We start from the raw sequence: 20,743 nt of genomic DNA, 5'->3' as shown, positions 1-20,743 counted from the left end.
ACCTTGTAGTCTTTATAACCGAGTGAGCGTTTGCTCGAACTTGAATTAAATATATCCCATAGGCTTAATAGTCGAGTGTGTTTGCTCGAACTCGAATTAATGTAGCCCGTAGGCTTTATAAGGTAGCCCTTAGGCTTTAAGGTCGAGTGAGTGTTTGCTCGAACTCGAAGTAGTGTAGCCCATAGGCTTTAATAGTCGAGTGAGTGGTTTCTCGAACTCGAAGTAAGAGTAGCCTTTAGGCTTTATGGTCGAATGAGTGATTGCTCGAATTCGAAATAAAATTAGCCCTTAGGCTTAGTAGTCGAGTGAGTGCTTGCTCGAACTCGAAGTAATGTAGCCCGTAGGCTTTATAAGGTAGCCATTAGGCTTCACAGTCGAGTGAGTGTCTGCTCGAACCCGAAGTAAGAGTAGCCTTTAGGCTTTATGGTCGAGTGAGTGATTGCTCGAATTCGAAATAAGATTAGCCCTTAGGCTTAGTAGTCGAGTGAGTGCTTGCTCGAACTCAAAGTAATGTAGCCCGTAAGCTTTATAAGGTATCCCTTAGGCTTTAAAGTTGAGTGAGTGTTTGCTCGATCTCGAAGTAGTGTAGCCCGTAGGCTTTAATAGTCGAGTGAGTATTTGCTCGAACTCGAAATAAGAGCAGCCTTTAGGCTTTATGGTCGAATGAGTGATTGCTCGAACTCGAAATAAGATTAGCCCTTAGGCTTAGTAGTCAAGTGAGTGCTTGCTCGAATTCGAAGTAATGTAGCCCGTAGGCTTTATAAGGTATCCCTTAGGCTTTAAGGTCGAGTGGGTGTTTGCTTGAACTCGAAGTAAGAGTAGCCTTTAGGCTTTATGGTCGAGTGAGTGATTGCTCGAACTCGAAATAAGATTAGCCCTTAGGCTTAGTAGTCGAGCGAGTGCTTGCTCAAACTCGAAGTAATGTAGCCCGTAGGCTTTATAAGGTAGCCCTTAGGCTTTAAGGTCGAGTGAGTGTTTTCTCGAACTCGAAGTAGTGTAGCCCGTAGGCTTTAATAGTCGAATGAGTGTTTGCTCGAACTCGAAGTAAGAGTAGCCTTTAGGATTTATGGTCGAATGAGTGATTGTTCGAACTCGAAATAAGATTAGCCCTTAGGCTTAGTAGTGGAGTGAGTGCTTGCTCGAACTCGAAGTAATGTAGCCCGTAGGCTTTATAAGGTAGCCCTTAGGCTTTAAGGTCGAGTGAGTGTTTGCTTGAACTCGAAGTAAGAGTAGCTTTTAGGCTTTATGGTCGAGTGAGTGATTGCTCGAAATCGAAATAAGATTAGCCCTTAGTCTTAGTAGTCGAGCGAGTGCTTGCTCAAACTCGAAGTAATGTAGCCCGTAGGCTTTATAAGGTAGCCCTTAGGATTTAAGGTCAAGTGAGTGTTTGCTCAAACTCAAAGTAGTGTATCCCGTAGGCTTTAATAGTTGAGTGAGTGTTTGCTCGAACTCAAAGTAAGAGTAGCCTTTAGGCTTTATGGTCGAATGAGTAATTGCTCGAACTCGAAATAATATTAGCCCTTAAGCTTAGTAGTCGAGTGAGTGCTTGCTCGAACTCGAAGTAATGTAGCTCGTAGGCTTTATAAGGTATCCCTTAGGCTTTAAGGTCGAGTGAGTGTTTGCTCGAACTCCAAGTAAGAGTAGCCTTTAGGATTTATGGTCGTGTGAGTGATTGCTCGAACTCGAAATAAAATTAGCCCTTAGGCTTAGTAGTCGAGCGAGTGCTTGCTCGAACTCGAAGTAATGTAGCCCGTAGGCTTTATAAGGTAGCCCTTAGGCTTATGTGGGGCTTGATTTTGTTGGTTTTTTGGTTAGCAGTCCCCAATTTATGGGGTAATGGTCGGCCCTTAAGCCTGTTTGCATAATAGATCACAAAATAGAGGATGGATTATGAGATATGAGATATCGGTAAAGGAGAATTTTCTCTTTATGTCATTATACATGTGTTCGTGTTTTGTACCAGGGATCGAGCAAACTACACGAGCATGGTTCGTTTTGACCATTTGGATCTTACAATATTTCCTATCGAAACCCCGTTGTCATGAAGTAACATCCTTGCTTCGAACTTGATGATTGAACTTAATTTATTCGACGGTAATGCCCCCCAGCATTCGAGGTTGATTGTAAAGAGGCTTTGGATACAATTGAATTGTTCTAGTTTAGCACGATTAATGGTTGCCTCATTAAAACCTTGCCGAAAAACCCATTTGGGATAAAACCCGTGTAAGGGAAAAAGAGTGCAACGCGTGCTTTCAGGCCTAAAGGCTTCGGGTTGAATAATCCATCCATGTTCCTGGTCGAACTCCTGCAAGGGTTAGTTTTGAAATATAAATTAACATAGGAGGATTGTACCTTAGCAGTAGTATCGTTTTAGGTGCGACACATTCCAATTGCTTGGAAGTTGTTCGCCGTTTATCACACCGAGCTTATAGGATCCTTTACTGACGATTTCGAGAAACTGATATGGTCCTTCCCAGTAAAGACCCAGTTTTCCTTCATTTGTATTTCGGGTGTTGAGGGTGACTTTCCTTAGCACTAAATCCCCGATTTTAAAATGGCGAAGATTGGTTCTTTAATTATAGTATCTTTCGATCCGCTGTTTTTGGGCGGCCAATCAGACGAGAGTTGTTTCTCATTTTTCGTCCAATAATTCAAGGCTCGTGTTCATTGTTTCATTATTCGACTCATTTGTCGCATACAAAAATCTAACGCTTGGTTCTCCGACCTCAACCGGGATAAGGGCTTCGACACCATAAACCAACGAGAATGGTGTTGCTCCGATACTGGATTTCGATGTTGTTCGGTATGCCCATAGGACTTCGGGTAGTATTTCTCTCCATTTTCCTTTAGCGTCGGTTAATATTTTCTTAAGATTTTGGATGATGGTTTTGTTTGTCGATTCAGCCTGTCCGTTCCCGCTGGGATGATAAGGTGTTGATAGGATCCTTTTGATTTTGTGGTCCTCGAGAAATTTAGTTACCTTGCTGCCGATAAATTACTTTCCATTATCACATACAATCTCGGATGGCATCCCGAACAGACATATGATGTGGTCCCAAATGAAGTCTATTACTTCATTTTCTCTGACTTTCTCAAAAACCTGTGCTTCAACCCATTTAGAGAAATAATCAGTCATAAACAAAATAAACGGAGCCTTACCTGGGGCCGATGGGAGGGGGACGACGATGTCCATCCCCCATTTAATGAAAGTCCATGGAGATAGAACCGAGTGGAGAAGTTCCCCGGGTTGATGAATCATGGGTGCATACCTTTGGCATTTGTCGCATTTTTGAACGAACTCCTTTGAATCCTTGTTCATATCAGTCCAATAATACCCTGCTCTGATTATTTTTTGGACCAACGAATCGGCACCAGAATGATTTCCACAAGTGCCTTCATAAATTTCACGTAAGATGTAATCGGTGTCTCCCGGTCCCAAACATATTGCCAGTGGACCATCGAACGTCCTCTTAAATAGCGTTTCGTCTTCGGACAAGGTGAACCGTGCTGCCTTTTTGCGCAGAGCCCTCGATTCTTTTGGATCTCACGGAAGCTTCCCGTTCTTGAAGTACTCTATGTATTTGTTTCTCCAATCCCAGATTAAACTCGTGTAGTTTATCTCGGCGTGCCCTTCTTCGATTACTGATTTCATGAGTTGTACAATAGTCCCCGAGTTGAGTTCGTCATCCTCGACCGACAAACCTAAGTTTGCAAGAGCATTGGCCTTGCTGTTCTGCTCTCGAAGTACATGTTACAAAGTCCATTCCTTAAATCGATGTAGGGTCACTTGTAATTTATCCATGTACCTTTGCATTCGATCTTCTCGGACCTCAAAAGTCCCGTTGACTTGATTTACCACGAGGATGGAATCAGATTTAGCCTCCACGATCTCGGCTCCCAAACTTCTAGCTATTTCGAGACCTGCAATCACGGCCTCATACTCGGCCTCATTATTAATCAATTTTGTAGTTTTAATAGACTATCTAACTACATTACCTGTGGGTGATTTTAGTATGATGACCAATCTAAACCCCTTTGTGTTCGAGGCACCATCCGTAAAGAGGGTCCAGACTCCCGAAGAGGTACCCCATTTTATTAGTAATTCTTTTTCAATCTCGGGTACGAAGGCTGGCGTAAAGTCAGCCACGAAGTCTGCTAAGATTTGAGATTTAATAGCGGTTCGAGGTCGATACTCGATGTCGTACCCGCCGATCTCTATGTCCCATTTGGCCAATCGACCTGAAAGCTCAGGTTTGTGTAAAATATTTCATAAAGGATAAGTCGTTACAACATGTATCGGATGGAACTGGAAATGTGGTTTTAGTTTCCTAGAGGTACTTATTAAAGCAAGCGTTAATTTTTCTAAGTGTGGATATCTAGTTTCGGCCTCACCTAAAGTTCGACTGACATAATAAATAGGGAATTGCGTACCTCTCTCTTCTATAATTAGGACTCCACTTACCGCTATCTCCGAGACAGCTAGATACAGATAAAGCTGTTCGTCTGCCTTCGGGGTATGAAGCAAGGGCTCGATAAATACCGTTTTAGATCTTCCAAAGCCTGCTGACATTCCTGAGTCCATGAAAATTCGCTTTTCTTTTTAAGCAGGGAGAAAAATCGGTGGCTCCTATCTGAGGATCTCAAAATGAATCGTCCCAGGGCGGCTATCCGTCCCGTTAGTCTTTGTACGGCCTTTACATTATCTACCACTGTGATGTCCTCTATAGCTTTGATTTTATCGGGGTTAATCTCGATTCCTCGATTAGACACCATGAAACCGAGAAACTTACCCGAGCCAACTCTGAATGCACATTTTTCGGGATTGAGCTTCATATTGTATTCCTTTAGTATGTCGAAAGTTTTTTGCAAATGCTTTAAATAGACCTCTGGTCGCAGGGATTTAACTAATATGTCATCAATATAAACCTCCATTGATTTTCCTATTTGCTTTTCGAACATTTGGTTTACTAGGCGTTGATAAGTTGCACTGGCATTTTTTAGACGGAATGGCATTACATTATAACAATAAGTTTTGTACTTGGTGATAAACCAGGTCTTTTTCTGATCCTCCGGGTTCATCTATATTTGGTTGTACCCAGAATAGGCATCGAGAAAACTGAGAGTCTCATGGCCGGCAGTGGCATCGATCATACAATTGATATTAGGCAAAGGAAAAGAATCCTTAGGGTATGCTTTATTCAGGTCTTTATAATCTATACATATTCTAAGTTTGTTCCCCTTTTTAAGGACTACCACCACATTTTCTAGCCATTCAGGATATCTTACTTCCCGAATGGACCCTATTTTAAGAAGTTTGGTTACCTCGTCTTTGATGAAGACATGTTTGACCTCAGACTGGGCCTTCTTTTTTGTTTTACCAGGTGGAACTTTAGGTCCAAGCTTAGCTTATGTGTGGTGACTCCCGGTGGGATCCCTGTCATGTCAAGATAGGACCAAGCGAAACAATCTATGTTAGCTATAAGAAATTGAATAAGCTTTCTCCTAAGCTCGGGATCTAACCATGTTCCCAGGTATACCTTTTTGTTCGGGTAGATATTCGATTAGTATGACTTGCTCCAGTTCTTCGACCGTTGATTGGGTAGTGTCGGAATCATCGGGAACTACGAAGGATCGAGGGACTCCATGTTCATCATCTTCATCAGTCTTTTGATTCTCTAATTGGGTCGAAGCTGATGTTTGTGATTGCTATTTGGTATTCTGTTCCTCCTTCGAATTCGATCATTTTGCTTATGATAATGATGATAGCAGAATCACTTCATCGATGACAAATATTTCTTTAGTGGCCGGTTGCTCCATGTAAACCATTTTGCTTCCCTCCGATGTTGGGAACTTCAAAACTTGGTGGAGGGTGGAGGGTACAACCATCATATTGTGGATCCATGGTCTTCTGAATAGGGGGTTGTATCTCATATCGCCTTCGATCACGTGGAACTTCGTTTCTTGGATGGTCCCGGCCACGTTAACTGGTAGGATTATTTCGCCCTTAGTAGTTTCACATGCCATATTGAATCCGTTTAGTAACAAGGTTGCGGGCATGACCTGGTCTTGTAGACCGAGTTTCTCTACGAACCTCGATCGAATGATATTGGCCGAACTACCAGGATTAATTAGCACACGTTTAACTTGAGTTTTATTCATAAGTACATATATTACCAGTGCATCGTTATGTGGTTGCGTGATTCCTTCCGCGTCTTCATTATTAAAGGACATGGTTCCTACGGGCGCGTAATCTTGAGCTCGAGATCGCTTCTCTCTTATAACCGATGTCTTAGTGCGTTTAAGAACCGGCCCCTGAAGGATATCGATCCCACCGATGATCATATGGATGATGTGTTGTGGCTATTCCTATTCGTTTTGCCTATTGAAATTCCAGTTTTTGAAATGGTTTTTGGCCCTGTCACTTAAAAATTCTCGAAGGTGCCATTTATTGAATAACCGGCTACCTCTTCTCTCAGTTACCTGCAATCTTCCGTTCTGTGGCCATGAGTGCCATGATATTCACACATTTGATTGGGATTCCTCTGGGAAGGATCAGTCTATAGAGGTCGAGGCCATTTAGTATCTTTGATGCTTCTGATAGCCGACACGATAGTGGATGCATCGATGCTGAAGTTATACTCTGATAACCGTGGTACTTCCTTAGGTCCGGTATGCCTGTCGAACCCATTTCTGTTCATCAGCCCCCGAGACCCTTGGCCTCGCTCACTTCTTTTATTGCCTTGTATGGGGTTATGTCTTGGTTCGTTCCCCCTCTGGTCTCCACTATATGGTCAATATCGGTCCCTGATCGGCCTTGGTTCTCGATTGATGTCCCTTTTAACAATGGGCCCAGAACCCAATCGGTCGTCTTAGACTCTTATTTTGGATTGATACCGATTGTGCACATCGGCCCAAGTAATAGCTGGGTACTCGATCAGGTTATGCTTCAGTCGCCGTAAATCCATCGAGCTTCGTTCGTTTAGACCTTGAGTGAAAGCTTGAACAGCCCAATCGTCTGTGACTGGTGGTAGATCCATTCGTTCTATTTGGAAACGAGATACGAATTCTCTTAGCATCTCATTATCCTTTTGTCTTACCTTGAATAGGTCTGAATTCCTGGTCTCAACCTTTATGGCCCTAACAAGTGCATCTACGAAAGAATATGCAAACATAGAAAAAGAATCGATAGAGTTAGACGGTACATTATGATACCATATCATTGCTCCCTTTTACAGGGTTTCACCGAATTTTTTCAATAATACAGATTCGATCTCATCGTCTTCTAGATCGTTCCCTTTAATGGCACATGTGTAAGAGTTGACATGTTCATTGGGGTCGATCATTCCATTATTTTTAGGAATTTTGGGCATGCAAAACTTCTTTGGGATCGGTTTAGGAGCCGCGCTCGGGGGGAAAGGCTTTTGTACGATTTTTTTTGGAATCTAAGCCCTTCAATATAGGTGGTTCCCCCGGGATCTGATCTACCCTGGAGTTATACGTTTTCATTTTTTTGTCGTTTGCCTCGATCCTCCCTTTTCCTGACTCTATTCGTTTTGTCAGTTCTTCGAACATCTTAACAATTTCAAGATTAGTCCCCGATTCTTGATCATTTGACCTTACTATAGCTTGCCCCATTTTGTGGGTGACTTCTTGGGGTGGACTGGGCTCTAATCTGGTTGGTGCTTATGTTTGGCTCTACAACTGGGCTATCGCTACTTGTTGAACTTGCAATATTTCGAAAATCAAACGTAAGTTGATTCCGTTTTCCTCAGCGTTTTGGGTATTTCGAGCTGCAGACCGAGTTCCACTTTGAATGCTATTTTTAGGGTCAGAACGTTGGTTCGCCTCGATGGCCACATGTGAATTAATGTCTATTGGCTCTTCGACCCGAGCTCCAACGGGATCGATGAGTGGCCTTCCACCCCCGGGGGTTAAGTTGTTGTTCTCATCTTGAAGGCCTGCTTCGTTGTCGATAGGTAGGGCCATTAATTGAGAGATTGTTGTTTCTAACCTGAAACCAAAGACACTTCCGAGAGCAAGCGTAAAATAGTGTGTTTTATAGAGATTCGTACCAAACAACCACTGTTATCCTTAGCCCCACGGTGGGCGCCAAACTGTTTATCCGAAAAACGGATAGAGTTAAATTTATACGTAGTTCTATGGGTACGTGGTATAACTTGACACAAATCAGAAAAGTAAGTAGAAATATATTGAGTATTGACTGTAAAGAATGAAATACGAACCAATATTGAATAGAAAGCGATTTTATGAACAAACAAGATGAATCAATGTATAAATCTCACAAGAGGATAATCTCTACTGCATTTCTCTGTGAATGGTAATATCTGAATATGAGAGTCTATGTATGCCTTAATGTTGGATGCCCTTACAGAAATAATAGCCATTCCCGCTGAGATTCTCTCCCTTAGTGTGACTGTAACGACTTTTTTCCCTTGGCTCGATCTTGATCGGACTTGGTTTTGGTTGGTTTCCATATTTAGAGGCCGATATTGACTCGAGCTCGATATTGACTCGGGGCCCGGTATTGACTTGGGCTCGGTATTGGTCGGTCTCTGGCTCTCAAGCTCGATAACGCCATTTTGCATCATAGTTTTATTTGGATTCGAGCTCAGTAATGACTTCGAGCTCGGTATTTGATCGGTCCAGAAATTTGAGGTCGGTAACCTAGTTTCAGATCTCATACTCGATATTATAAAGATGACCTTCGGTCTATTATGTTCCAATCTTGACTAATCATATGAAGGTCGAAACCGGTTTTGACCGTATACAAATATCTATTTTAAGAAGTTGATAGAATCATATCTTTTGGGTTAAAAAGAAATAATAATCTTGGTTAAAAAGGTGACAAATAAGCGTTTAAGCTACACCCAACTTCTCTTTTTTGTGCAACTCATCTATTGTAATCACAAATTAATCTGAAAATGGTTAGAGAGATGTCTCATAGAACTCTCTTAACTTTTATTTTAAAATTCAAATTTGCACTTCCGACAGTCTAGCCTTCAATTTCTTATTATCCACTAAAAAAGAATGAAACATTCTATATTCTACTTCATGTGATATGCAAAAGACCACAACCGTTATAGTGGGATGGATATGATCTTTTCATCCTTAATCAGAGGTTTCTAGTACGAGTCGGCCCTAGAAATAATAAAAAATCATAATAGAGAGAGTTTTCCTCTTGAGCCTTATGTTGCGCGTATCCAAATTAGTCGGGGCTATACTACAGATATCATACACTAGAGTGTGAAACCTTTAAAAAAACGCTGCAAATTCACTACAAGAAAGTGGAGGTACGACGACTTTTAATAGATGTCGTATTAAGTTGTTTAATTGTCACAAATCCATTTACCGACATTTAATTTAAATTTGCATCTAATGTCGTAAATTTCACTATCGATAATTTCCGACATTTAGGTAAATGTTTGTAAGAAATGATGATACTTATTTTATAACATTTAGGTAAATGTCGATAAGAAATTTACGACACTTGCTTTACAACATTTAAGTAAATAGAGCCAATGAATATTACTACCTTAAAGTTTTGAAGAAAATTAAAGAGTCCATTACTCAAATGGTCACTCAACTATCCAAAATTATCTACTAAAGTCATCTTTCTTTTGTTTGTAACATCAAAGTCACTTAATTATGCATATAGCACTCAGAAGGTCACTCAACTAGATTTCTCAAACTTATGATTGCCAAATACCTATTTTACCCTCTACATTATCAACATTTCTCTTCTTTTATTTTTTTATTTTTAACTTTTTAATATTATGATTTTTTTTCTCTTTTTAATTTATATTATATTATGAACTTACCTATATAATACATAAATTTTATTTATAAATTTAAAAAATAAAATAGTATTTAACATATATTATGTTGGAATAATAAAAATATTGAGCATAGTAGAAAACATTAGTTAGAACAATTTATTCGTATAATAATTTTGATATTAACAATAAAATCTAAAAAAATTATTTATATAATTCAGAATTAAAGAAAATAAAAGTTTTACAATAGATATTCCATGCACGTAATATAAAACTAACTATTTAAAATAAAGGTATTTATAATAATACATTATATATTCATGAATATTTTGCTCAATTATATTATTATTCTAACATTATATATGCTAAAAAATTATTTTTTTTATTTTTTAATATATAAATAAAATTTATTTTTTCTATAGGTAAGTCTATAATGTAAAAACCATAATATTTAAAAAGGAAAAAAAAAGAAAAAAGAAAGAAGATAAAAGTTAATAATTTAAAGGGTAAAACAGGTATTTGACAATCAAAAGTTTGAGAATCTGGTTAAGTGACCATCTAAGTGTTATAACCATAATTAAGTAATTTTTCTGTTACAAACGAAAGAAAGATAACTTTATTAGATAATTTTATATAGTTGAGTGAGTATTTAAATAATGACTCAAAAATTAAAGAAGTCAAATTGACCGATACTACAAAATAAAGTTAAACGTTCAATTCTGAATTAGGTAACTCATCACTAAGCAAAGAAACAAGAAAAAGAAAAAAAGAAACTCATACTCCACCATTGAGATTTATATATCTTTTTAGCATGTGTACGAAAGTGGAAATCTTTACTAATGCACTATAACGTTTCCTTTTTTATATACTAAATTGCTATATAATTTGTGTTGAATAGCTTTTAATTTATGTGGTACAGTCAAACCTTTCTATATCAGTCTCGTTTGTTCCGAATATTTTTGAATGTTATAACGAAGTGTTGTCATAGAGAACACATATTATAACATAACATAAAAATTGATTCCGAAAAAGCTTAATTTTTATAGTAAAATATTGTTATATAGGAATGTTGTTATAGACCCAAGTTACCTTTCAAATTAAGCCGTTAATTTACACTTTTTCCCCTTTTAGATAAAGCAAGAATCTTCTTTTTCCCTACCCTATTAACAGCTCTTTCTCTCTTTTTCTCTTCTCTTCTTTTGGCAGTGAGAGTCGGTGCTACTTTTCTTAGGTATGGGCAACCAATAAGAAACTAAAACTTAGGAGATTTGTGTTACTTCATGGAAAAGTTATTGATGTAACTATGCTAAAATTTGCTTTTTATTTAGTAGTGAAAGAAGGAAAGATACTGCTTTTGTTTAAGCAAATAGACAAATAATGGTAAAGTTGCTTAATGGTAAAGTTACTTTGTGGGTGAAGTGCATAGCATGTGGTGAGAAAAATGAAAAGTTAAAAGAGGGCATTAGATGAGAAGAAGGGCAGAGACGGGGCTAGAATTTAAAGTGTGTGAGTTCTAAACAACGTACTAACTAAGTGCAAAATTGTGAGGATGCGTCTTTTTTCTTTTGTTTTAGTATTTTAGAGGAGCTTTTGTTTATAAAAAAGGAAAAGTATAATTCTGATTTTGCAAGGAAACCTGTAGGCTCCTTTGTTTCGAGCTTTGTCGTTTCCTTCTATTTTATAATTAGTTTGTGCTCTTCTTTTTTTTAAAAAAAAAATAAAAGAAAACGTGGTAAAAAATGCAATAAAATGCGTTGCTTTCAAGGGGTCTGGAACCTGCATGATTTCCATGAAAACCCACAGCCTTAAACTGAACTCATACTCTTTTTGTTATTCGGTTCGACGTGACATATTTTTATTTAACCCGTAAATTTTTTAATACAAATACAGGATTGGGAAAAAAGTTACTGAGTTCGTCCGAACCTGCATCTACTACAGTAGCTCCGTCCCTGAAGCTAGGAATTTCAAAGGTTACAACGCAACGGTTAAAGAAATGAGTTAAAATTACGAGAAATATCAGGTTCAGATTTCAATAAAAATAAAAAAAAATATTAATTAAGTAAAAAAAAATTATTTGTCTAAATCTTGTAGTTATTCGGTGCTCGTACCGGTGATAGGTAATTGACTAAATAATCAAATTACACACCAGCTAACTCAAAAAGTAATATTATCCACACAAAAAAAACTAGGAAGTATTGAGAAAAGAGCAGTAAAGAATAGTTTTAACACTATAAAAAAGTGTAAGGTGGTGAGAAAGTTGAAGGTTACGTACTTTCCTAGAAATATCAAAGTAGCAAGTTATATATTGGAGTTTGAAGAGGTCATACAATGTCCTAGAAACACGTTTGGATTTGACATAAGAAGAAAGGAAAAGTGGCTAACTAAGGAAAGGTTGTGAGGCAAACTTTGAAAAGCAAGAAGATTTGGCTGTTTACACAATCTAAGTGAGGTCATCTCAAAGTAAATTTGGCAAGTACAAATTGAGATTTGGAAAATAGGTTTGCTCTTGGCTTGTTGCTGAGCAGTTTCTAAGGTAAGATTTGTGAAGAACTCTTCTTCTATGTATTTTGTATGTTTTGCAGTAGTAATACGGAGTATACATTTTATACTTTTCAATTTCATAGTTGTAAAATCTTGTGTTGTCTAATTCATCATCACACATTTGATAGACTAATGCTCATACAGAGATATATTTCTCCTAGTCTTACCCGTAGTATTAGTATTATTATTGTATTTTCTTATTCTAAGATCTTTGTTATTATACGTTGTATCGTTCGCTTCCGTTGTCCTATTACCTTATTGCTGCTATTATTTGTTGCTTCCTTTCCACTGTTTCTTGAGCCGAGCTTATATCGGAAACAATCTCTCTATCTTCGCAAGCTAGGAATAAAGTATGTGTACACGTTATCCTCCTCAGACCCCAGTTACACTCGGTTTATTGTTGTTGTAGTAGAACTATAGTGTAATATGTCATAAGATCCTCTTACTCCACAAGACAGAGTTAATTATTATGTCAATTTGATCAGTACCTAAATTTTCATACACTTCTTTATATATATCTCTTGACTAAACCTATCTCATATTGATAATTTTTCAGGTCACTACTGGTGTTTGATTCCAAATAGAAAGACAAAATGAAGAACAATGCAGCAATTAAGTACCTAAAGCATGTCATTTCTGTACTAACCATAATGGCCAAATCAAAATCAACAGCCATCAAAAGCAAAACTGAAGCTCTAAAAACTAGGCTAGAAGTCCTATCATTGCTGAAATCCAAGAAACTCTCTTTTTCAGGTCTAGGAACTAAGGCCATTTCTCACAAGATTCATTCATTATTAGGTCATAAAGAAGAAGATCAAGAATCCCAAGATCATGAAAATGAAAACAACAAGGCCATTGTACTTTACAACAATGCCCCTGAAGCGAGTGAAGATTCTTTACACTGTCAGTATAATGACCTGAATAATCAGGAGATAATACTATTGAGCAACGGCGAAAACTATGATGATTATGATGATAAGTATCCGGATTTGACACATTCGTTGTTCGATGAAGAGGACGAATACTTAGGTGATCCAAATGCATCAGCTATAGACATGGTGAGGAATTTCAAAGAGGAAGAAGGACAGAATTTTGTACTAGAAGACGAGATCGATAATGTGGCAGATTTGTTTATCAGGAAATTCCATAAAAAGATGAGGTTGCAAAAGCTTGAATCTTTCAAAAGGTATCAAGCAATGCTACAAAGAGGAGCTTAATTATATTAAAGTTGTTCCATTTGCTTCTGCAATATTGCAGCAGTCTTTCAAATAGCAAAATGGATCTAAGTTTTATTTCAACTCCACTTTTAGCTATCTAGTATTTTCTTCATGATCTGTAGCAGCTTTTTTTTTTCCCTTGAATAAATTTTATGTCCTTTTTCCCTAATAGCCACACAAAAAAGAAAAAAGAAAAAGAGCTTGTGTACTAATAAGCTGGGATCTGTTAGAGGCAATAGGCATGCATGAATCAGATTTTGTATATTTTTCTGACTATGAAAGTTTTATTTCGATTATGCGATCAATATCAGTGAACACATTGAAACTATGGATATTTGATTCTCACACTGTAAGTTTTTGCTCTGTTTGATAGCTGCCTGAGGGGGTTACAGCTATGGTTTTGTAAATACCACTTTGGGCAGAAAGGACAGCCCGATGCACTAAGCTTCGCCCAGTGAAATGCTCCCTATCAAAAAGTTAAAAAATAGAGGCAAAAGATATTTAGTTCTGTAAAACACTGAAGAGAATTTGTAAAAAACAGGTGAAATTTGTGTGTGTGTGTGGGGGTGGGGGTGGGGGGTGGGGGGAGGTATGTGTTTAGCATAAGAGCAGCAATCCAGAACCCAGATTACAGTAGATGGATCTAGGTCCTAAGAGAACAGCATAAGACATACTAATTAGTAATTATTTTCAATAACCTTAAGATGGAGAAGGGTTGAAATAGCATCAATCACCTACAAACTAGCCTCTACAAAGTGAGTGATGAAATTTTCACTATAATAAGAAATATACATTGTAATATCTATAATTTAACAATAAGAAAAAAAATATAGTAAGGAGAATTAGCTCTAAAAAATTTACCAAAGTTAATTGAGATATGCTTCTTACATGCATCTAAAAGGAATTATCTTTCAAAGGGAGATCATAAACTGGAGATGAGAGGAAGTTCCCTTCTTGCTCATCAGACTCAATCAACATCGGAACAACCTCGCGCATTGAAGGACGGTCAAATGGCGACATACTAGTACACATTAAAGCAACTTTTAGTACTGCGAGCATATGACTAACAGTAGTTTCATCTCCTAAATCCAATCGGCTATCAAGTATCCCCGATGTCAACGAATGTTCTCTAATATAATGCCTCGACCATGTAACGAGATCACCACCTTGTTCTAGGGGCTGTACTGGTGCTCTTCCGGTTAGCAACTCCAAAAGGACTACCCCGTAACTATAGATATCACATTTTTCCGTAACTTTCATGGTGTAAGCATATTCTGCAACAGAAAAGGCAGAACCATCAGTTGAAAAAGCTATATACACAGAAAAGTTAGAAGCATTTTTGCTTGTATTCAGACATTTCATCGAAGAAATTGACTTCTTGTATACAATTTTAACGATCAAACTTCAACAAGAGATACACTTTTATACTGTTGAATATCTAAACTGCACATAAATATAGAGCAGTTTTGTCAGCTATTGTTTGGAATCTCTTGGCATAGAACCATAAATAAAATGAGTACACAGATAAAAGTTAAAAGCATTTCCTTATTGTCTTCAGACATTCAAAGAAAGAGATATTGTATATTTTTCTAACTATCTATGTTCAACAAGAACATCCAATTCATATCAACAAAAAGGGGGGCAAAACTTTCAAAGTGAATACACAATTTAACATCTAAATTGTACATTAATATGTGGGAGTAAGAAGGGCCAAATGTATTAAAAGGAGTTCCTAGTTCACCTTAAATATAGATAAAATTTTATCAGGTAGACGATATCATCAAGGAAATAATAAAAGCCATGAATTACTAGTCTAATCCCTCGGAGACATATATTAGCCACCAGACCCCACTTTGTGGGATTTTATTGGGTCGTTGTTGTTGTTGTTGTAGGCAGCCTGCCTAGTGGTATATTTGCTAAAAAAATAAAATAATAATCCCTCGAAGAATAAATATCAACTTGTCCCATAGTCAGCTTGTGGAAGAAAATTTTCATGTAATACTACTTATAAGCCCATTAAATTTGACAGTTGAAGTTTAAACTGTTGCACATATAGGGATTATAAGGATTGACTACCAATACGAGAAATATTTTGAGCAGGTTATCTATGCTATTGACAACAAGGAAAAGTCAAGAGTTGTCGCGGAGAAAATAAAGATACATACCAGGGGCTATGTAGCCATATGAACCAGCAACTGCAGACATCGACTTGGATTGAGGCATATCTACGACTTTTGCCAAACCAAAATCACCAACATGAGCTTCAAACTTGTCATCAAGCAGAATATTATTGGACTTTATATCACGGTGGATGATCCGTGGCTTGCAATCATGATGTAAGTAAGCAAGTCCTTGAGCAGCACCAACAGCCACCATAAAGCGAGTCGGCCAGTCCAAGCTACACGATGCACTGTGAAGCAATTCGCCGAGGCTACCTCTGGCCATATACTCATAAAGAAGTAGATTAGAACCCTGATGATTGCAAAAGCCATATAGCTTTACGATGTTACGATGCCTAATCTTTCCTAGTGTTAAGATCTCAGCACGGTAGCTATTGTCAATGTGATTACCCTCTCTGTTAGAAGCAAGCTTCTTCACTGCAATTATTTGTCCGGACTGCATGACAGCCTTGTAAACTGTTCCAACAGCTCCTCTTCCAATAACATAACAATCATGAAAATTGCTTGTAGCCTCAACCAAATCTTGGAAAGTGAATCCCTCTTTTGGACGGAAATAAATATCCGAATCTGGAGACGATACGTCTTTATCTTGGGTTGCAACCATCTCAACTGGATGCTTCTTCATGTAGTATAATATTAGCACAATCAAGACAAGAGAAACTCCACCAATTACACCAGCAACAACAGTAACAATCTTTCCTCGAGGAGAATCTGCACTTTTGACTCGAGGAGGATTGGCGTCGTATGCTGGAGGTGCATTACATCCGCCTAAGGGCCCCCCACAAAGACCTTTGTTTCCGGTGAAGCTGCTCACATCCATGTTCTGAAAGAGCGGTATATCAGGCAATGGTCCAGTGAGGTTATTGTATGAGAAATCACAGCCCAACAGACTTGTCAGGTTCCCAAATGTGCTCGGTATTTCACCACTCAGATGATTGTTGTTGAGATAGAGGTACTCTAATAGGATAAGATTACCAAGGTTAGGTGGTATACTACCAAAGAGATTGTTGTTGCTAAGATCCATTGCAATCTGTAAGCCACTAATATTACCCAACTCTGATGGTATTTCACCTGACAATAAATTCCCGCCCATCTGCAGCTCAGTCAAATGAGAGAGGCTCCCCAATGCTGCTGGTATCTTTCCAGAAAACTTATTCTCTGAAAGCAAAAGGCGTTCTAGCTGCGACAAGCTACCGATGTCATCAGGTATAACATCTGTAAAGCTATTCTTGCTGAGATCAAGTCGTTGTAGTCCCTTGCAGTTCAGAATGTCTGGAGGTATCGGTCCAGTGAGCAAATTAGCCGAGACATTGAAAGTCACAAGCTTGGTAAGATTTCCTATCTCCCTTGGCAACTCGCTGAAACTATTGCCTGAGAGATCAAGCCTCTGCAACTTCTGGCAATATCCAATATCAGGAGGTATTGGACCAGTGAACTTGTTCTGCCCGAGTTCAACAGCAGAGAGGTTTTCCAATTTGCACAACTCAGAAGGAAATGACCCCCCTAGCCTGTTACCATTAAGACGCAGTTGAACCAATGAAACACAATTAAGAACACCAGACGGAATGCCTCCATGCAATTCATTTGACCCAAGATTCAGCAAAAATAGATTGGAATTCCGACAAACGAATGGAGGAATTCTTCCTGTGAGGTGGTTGTTATTTAAATCAAGCACCCAAAGTTGACTATAAATGCCAAGACCTTGTGGAATAGTACCTGTTAAAGAATTCTCAAAAAGCTGTAACTGAACCAATTCAGTTTGATACTGAAATCCAAATGGAATAGGGCCTGTTAGGTAATTAATTGACAGATCAAGACTAGTCAAGTTCTTTAAACTAGTAAGTTCGTCTGGTATAACACCTTTGAGCTGGTTCTGGAAAAGATACAACAATCTCAGCTTCTTTATTTGGCCAAACTCAACTGGAATTTCTCCTATTAGAAAGTTTTCGGAGAAATCAATTTCTTCTGCCATATAAAGATTCCCAATCTCCCTTGGAATGGTACCATTTAACCCATTCCGGTATAGGTATAACCTCGTCAAAACTTTGAGTTTACCTATTTCAGGAGGAATATCTCCAATCAGGTTATTCTGATTTAACGCAAGCAATTGAAGTCGTGTACAATTTCCAACTTCTTTTGGAATATATCCAGAGAATTGATTGCCCCAAAGTACAAGTTCTTTCAACCAACTGAGCTTGCCGAGCTCTTTAGGTAAGTTCCCTCCCAAACTATTCTGTGTTAGACCAAGAGATTCCAGGCTCTCACAATCACCTATCTCTGTCGGTAAACTTCCAGAAAGTGAATTCTGCCCCACTCGAAATGTTGTCAAACTTTTCAAACTTCCAATAGATCGAGGCACTGGACCAGTAAGATTATTGGTGAATGCAACAAAAGAAACTAGAGACGAGAGTTTCCCAAACTCCTCGGCTATAGGACCAGAGATCATGTTGGTGGACAAATCCAAATACTGTAACTTAGACAAGTTATAAATTTGAGCAGGAATCGGCCCGTAAAAGGAATTATCAAGGAGCTTTAAGGATTGCAAGTTTGAGCAATTACCAATATCTTTAGGAATATTCCCAGTGAATCCATTAAAAGACAGGTCAAGATAAGTTAAAGATCCAAGACCACCAATGCTAGAACTCAAAGTGCCTGAAAGATTCATAGAGCTAAGAAAAAGAGATTGCACAACTGGATTGTAATCAGAAGTGCAATTCACACCTACCCAACCACATGGAGTTTCATCATTGGAATTCCAATTCCAAAGATGGTTAAACTGATCCCATATATTCTTCTTCAAATCTAACAGATACATTCCTTCCTCATTCAATCCTTCTGCAGGATAAACCAGCAGTACCAAAGCACTTATCCAAATTAGAACCAAACCACTTCTTGATTCAAAAACTCCAGACATCACAACAACTTTCAATAAGTCAAAAGTCTCAGCTTGACCTGTTCATAACAATTCACCTATATGTCAATACTGAGATTAAAAGAAAAGCTAGGAATTTACAAAGAACACTCGGGTTCAATCATCAAGAAGTGTCAAATCATAAATAGATAAAGCAAATGAATGGACAGAATCCTTGCAAATACATATTCATAACAATCTCAGTTAATACTTTAGACCTAATGTTGTTCGGACTCTTCGAAAATGTGATCGGGTGCATGTCGGATTCTCCAAAAGCAGTGTATTTTTAGCAAATAATGAATTCAGGAATAAATAAGAAACCCAATAAAGATCTAAGCTTTTGCATACCTTTAGGCTATTGAGTCCATCACCTTGTCAAAAATAGCTGAAATCCACCAAACACCCAAAAAAGCAAAGACAATCAAAGAACTCTCAAGTGATTCCTTTAGAAGATGAGAGACCAAATACCAAGAAATTCATCAATGATTTATATTTATACTATATCTAAAACCAAGAACCTCCAACCTTTTTCCAAGAATGGTGGGGATCTTCCTATATACATACAAGATTTTGAAAAGGGGTTTGAAAAAAAGTGAAAAAGATTCAACCTTTATTTAAGCACAAGCCAAGAAAAAAAAAAGAACTGAAAAAATTCAAATGCACTGATTCAAGAAACCCCTTTTATTTTATTACTTATCAATAGGAAAGCAGTAGTAGTAGTAGTATTCAAGAAAAATAACATAAAGCCAACTTCTTTTCCAAATGGCAATGATAGTAAAAAGGATCTTTAGGTGAATTGAAGGGACATATATGAGTTCTTCATTGAAGCTTTAATGGCAGACAAAGCATGCTTTCTTCTTCTTTTTTGGTTATATATATGATGATGAGGAGTTGGAAGTTTTGTTCAACACTAATATAGTTTGTTATATTTTCTCTTTCTATAATCTTGATTCTTTTTTAACTCTATCTCAAAAAGTCCTAATCACTTTTGGCTTCTCTATCTAAAAGTTAGCCTCTTTTTGAGTGCTTGAAAAAGTTTTTATAACTGTGAACTTTTTTAGGCATAACAGAGAAAAGATGCAATTAATTTATTTATTGTGGAATTCTTGGATTGGGACAGGTTTTTTGAGGGTTTATTCCTTTTTTAGTATTTTTTGGGTTTTTGGGTTGGTAGGCACTGAAAATTGTAACACTAGAGAAAATGAAGTCAGATTTTTTTGGTTTAAATGAAGTCAGATATGATGTTTGCAATGGTTTCATTTTCTGTTCTTATTTTTGGATTTTCTTTGTACACCTATTTTTATCCCTTTTTTTTGGATGTACTATGCTAGTGTATCCTTCTATTGGCTTCTTTCTTTTGGATATATCTACACAACTTTGATTTTTCTAATATTAGTAGTATTTTGGTTCTCTCTCTTATTTGTTTTTGGCAAAGCTTGACAGTTATTTTCTTAATCAACTATTATCTAAAATAAAATTCATAATATGACATAGGAAGCTTAATCAGAAATCTCGAGTTTAACTTTTCAAAATTAAAAATCTATGATAAAAAGCACTTCTCTTTGGGATATCTAAGTTATCTTCTTGTTATTTATAAATTTGTATCGTTTAAATTATAAATCTCTTTTTATTACTTTTAAATTAAATTAGTTATCCGTTTGATAGATTTAAAACCTTTCACAGTAGATTTACAATTACTTCAATAAATAATTATTTCGAATTTTAATATTGCTCTGCATATGAAAGAAAAACAAACTAAGCTTTCTATGAAGCATCTCAAGAATTTTTGTTTTGTATCAAGATTGATTTCACTTCATCCTTCTTTCTTTGCTTAGTCACAATTAAACATTTTTTTTCTCTTTTTCTTTCATTTTGTCCCTAGTACCATATTTCAGCATTTCCAAATTCAATTTTGTATGCAAGAACAAATATATATTCTTTCATATGTATCATTCTGTTTTATGTGATACCTTTTTAAAATTAATTATTTACTTTTAATATGCAATTTTTTAACCTACAAAAATATCATTACATATTTAAATTTTAAAATTTAAAATTTATTTTTTAACACTATATCATGGCTTTTCCATCTGCTGTGAC

The 20,743-nt window shown here is 37.2% G+C and overlaps 2 protein-coding genes across 2 annotated transcripts; one reads left to right on the top strand and one right to left on the bottom strand.

Moving 5' to 3' along the window:
• Positions 1-12,053: 12,053 nt before the first annotated feature.
• LOC104110324 (uncharacterized) lies at positions 12,054-13,857 on the top strand. Its single transcript, XM_009619790.4, has 2 exons — positions 12,054-12,327; positions 12,892-13,857. Exon 2 carries the CDS (start codon positions 12,929-12,931, stop codon positions 13,550-13,552), a length of 624 nt encoding a protein of 207 aa, XP_009618085.1. The 5' UTR covers positions 12,054-12,327; positions 12,892-12,928; the 3' UTR covers positions 13,553-13,857.
• Positions 13,858-14,218: 361 nt separating this feature from the next.
• On the bottom strand, positions 14,219-19,651 carry LOC104110323 (probable leucine-rich repeat receptor-like protein kinase At2g33170). Its single transcript, XM_009619788.4, has 3 exons — positions 18,992-19,651; positions 15,718-18,684; positions 14,219-14,826 (listed from the first exon to the last, which is right to left on the bottom strand). Exons 2-3 carry the CDS (start codon positions 18,644-18,646, stop codon positions 14,447-14,449), a joined length of 3,309 nt encoding a protein of 1,102 aa, XP_009618083.1. The 5' UTR covers positions 18,647-18,684; positions 18,992-19,651; the 3' UTR covers positions 14,219-14,446.
• Positions 19,652-20,743: the final 1,092 nt, after the last annotated feature.

This window comes from Nicotiana tomentosiformis, chromosome 9 (genome assembly GCF_000390325.3).
Source record: "Nicotiana tomentosiformis chromosome 9, ASM39032v3, whole genome shotgun sequence".
Taxonomy (NCBI): Eukaryota; Viridiplantae; Streptophyta; class Magnoliopsida; order Solanales; family Solanaceae; genus Nicotiana; species Nicotiana tomentosiformis.
Note: the sequence above shows the minus strand (reverse complement) of the source record. Positions and strands in the feature narration are given on the sequence as shown.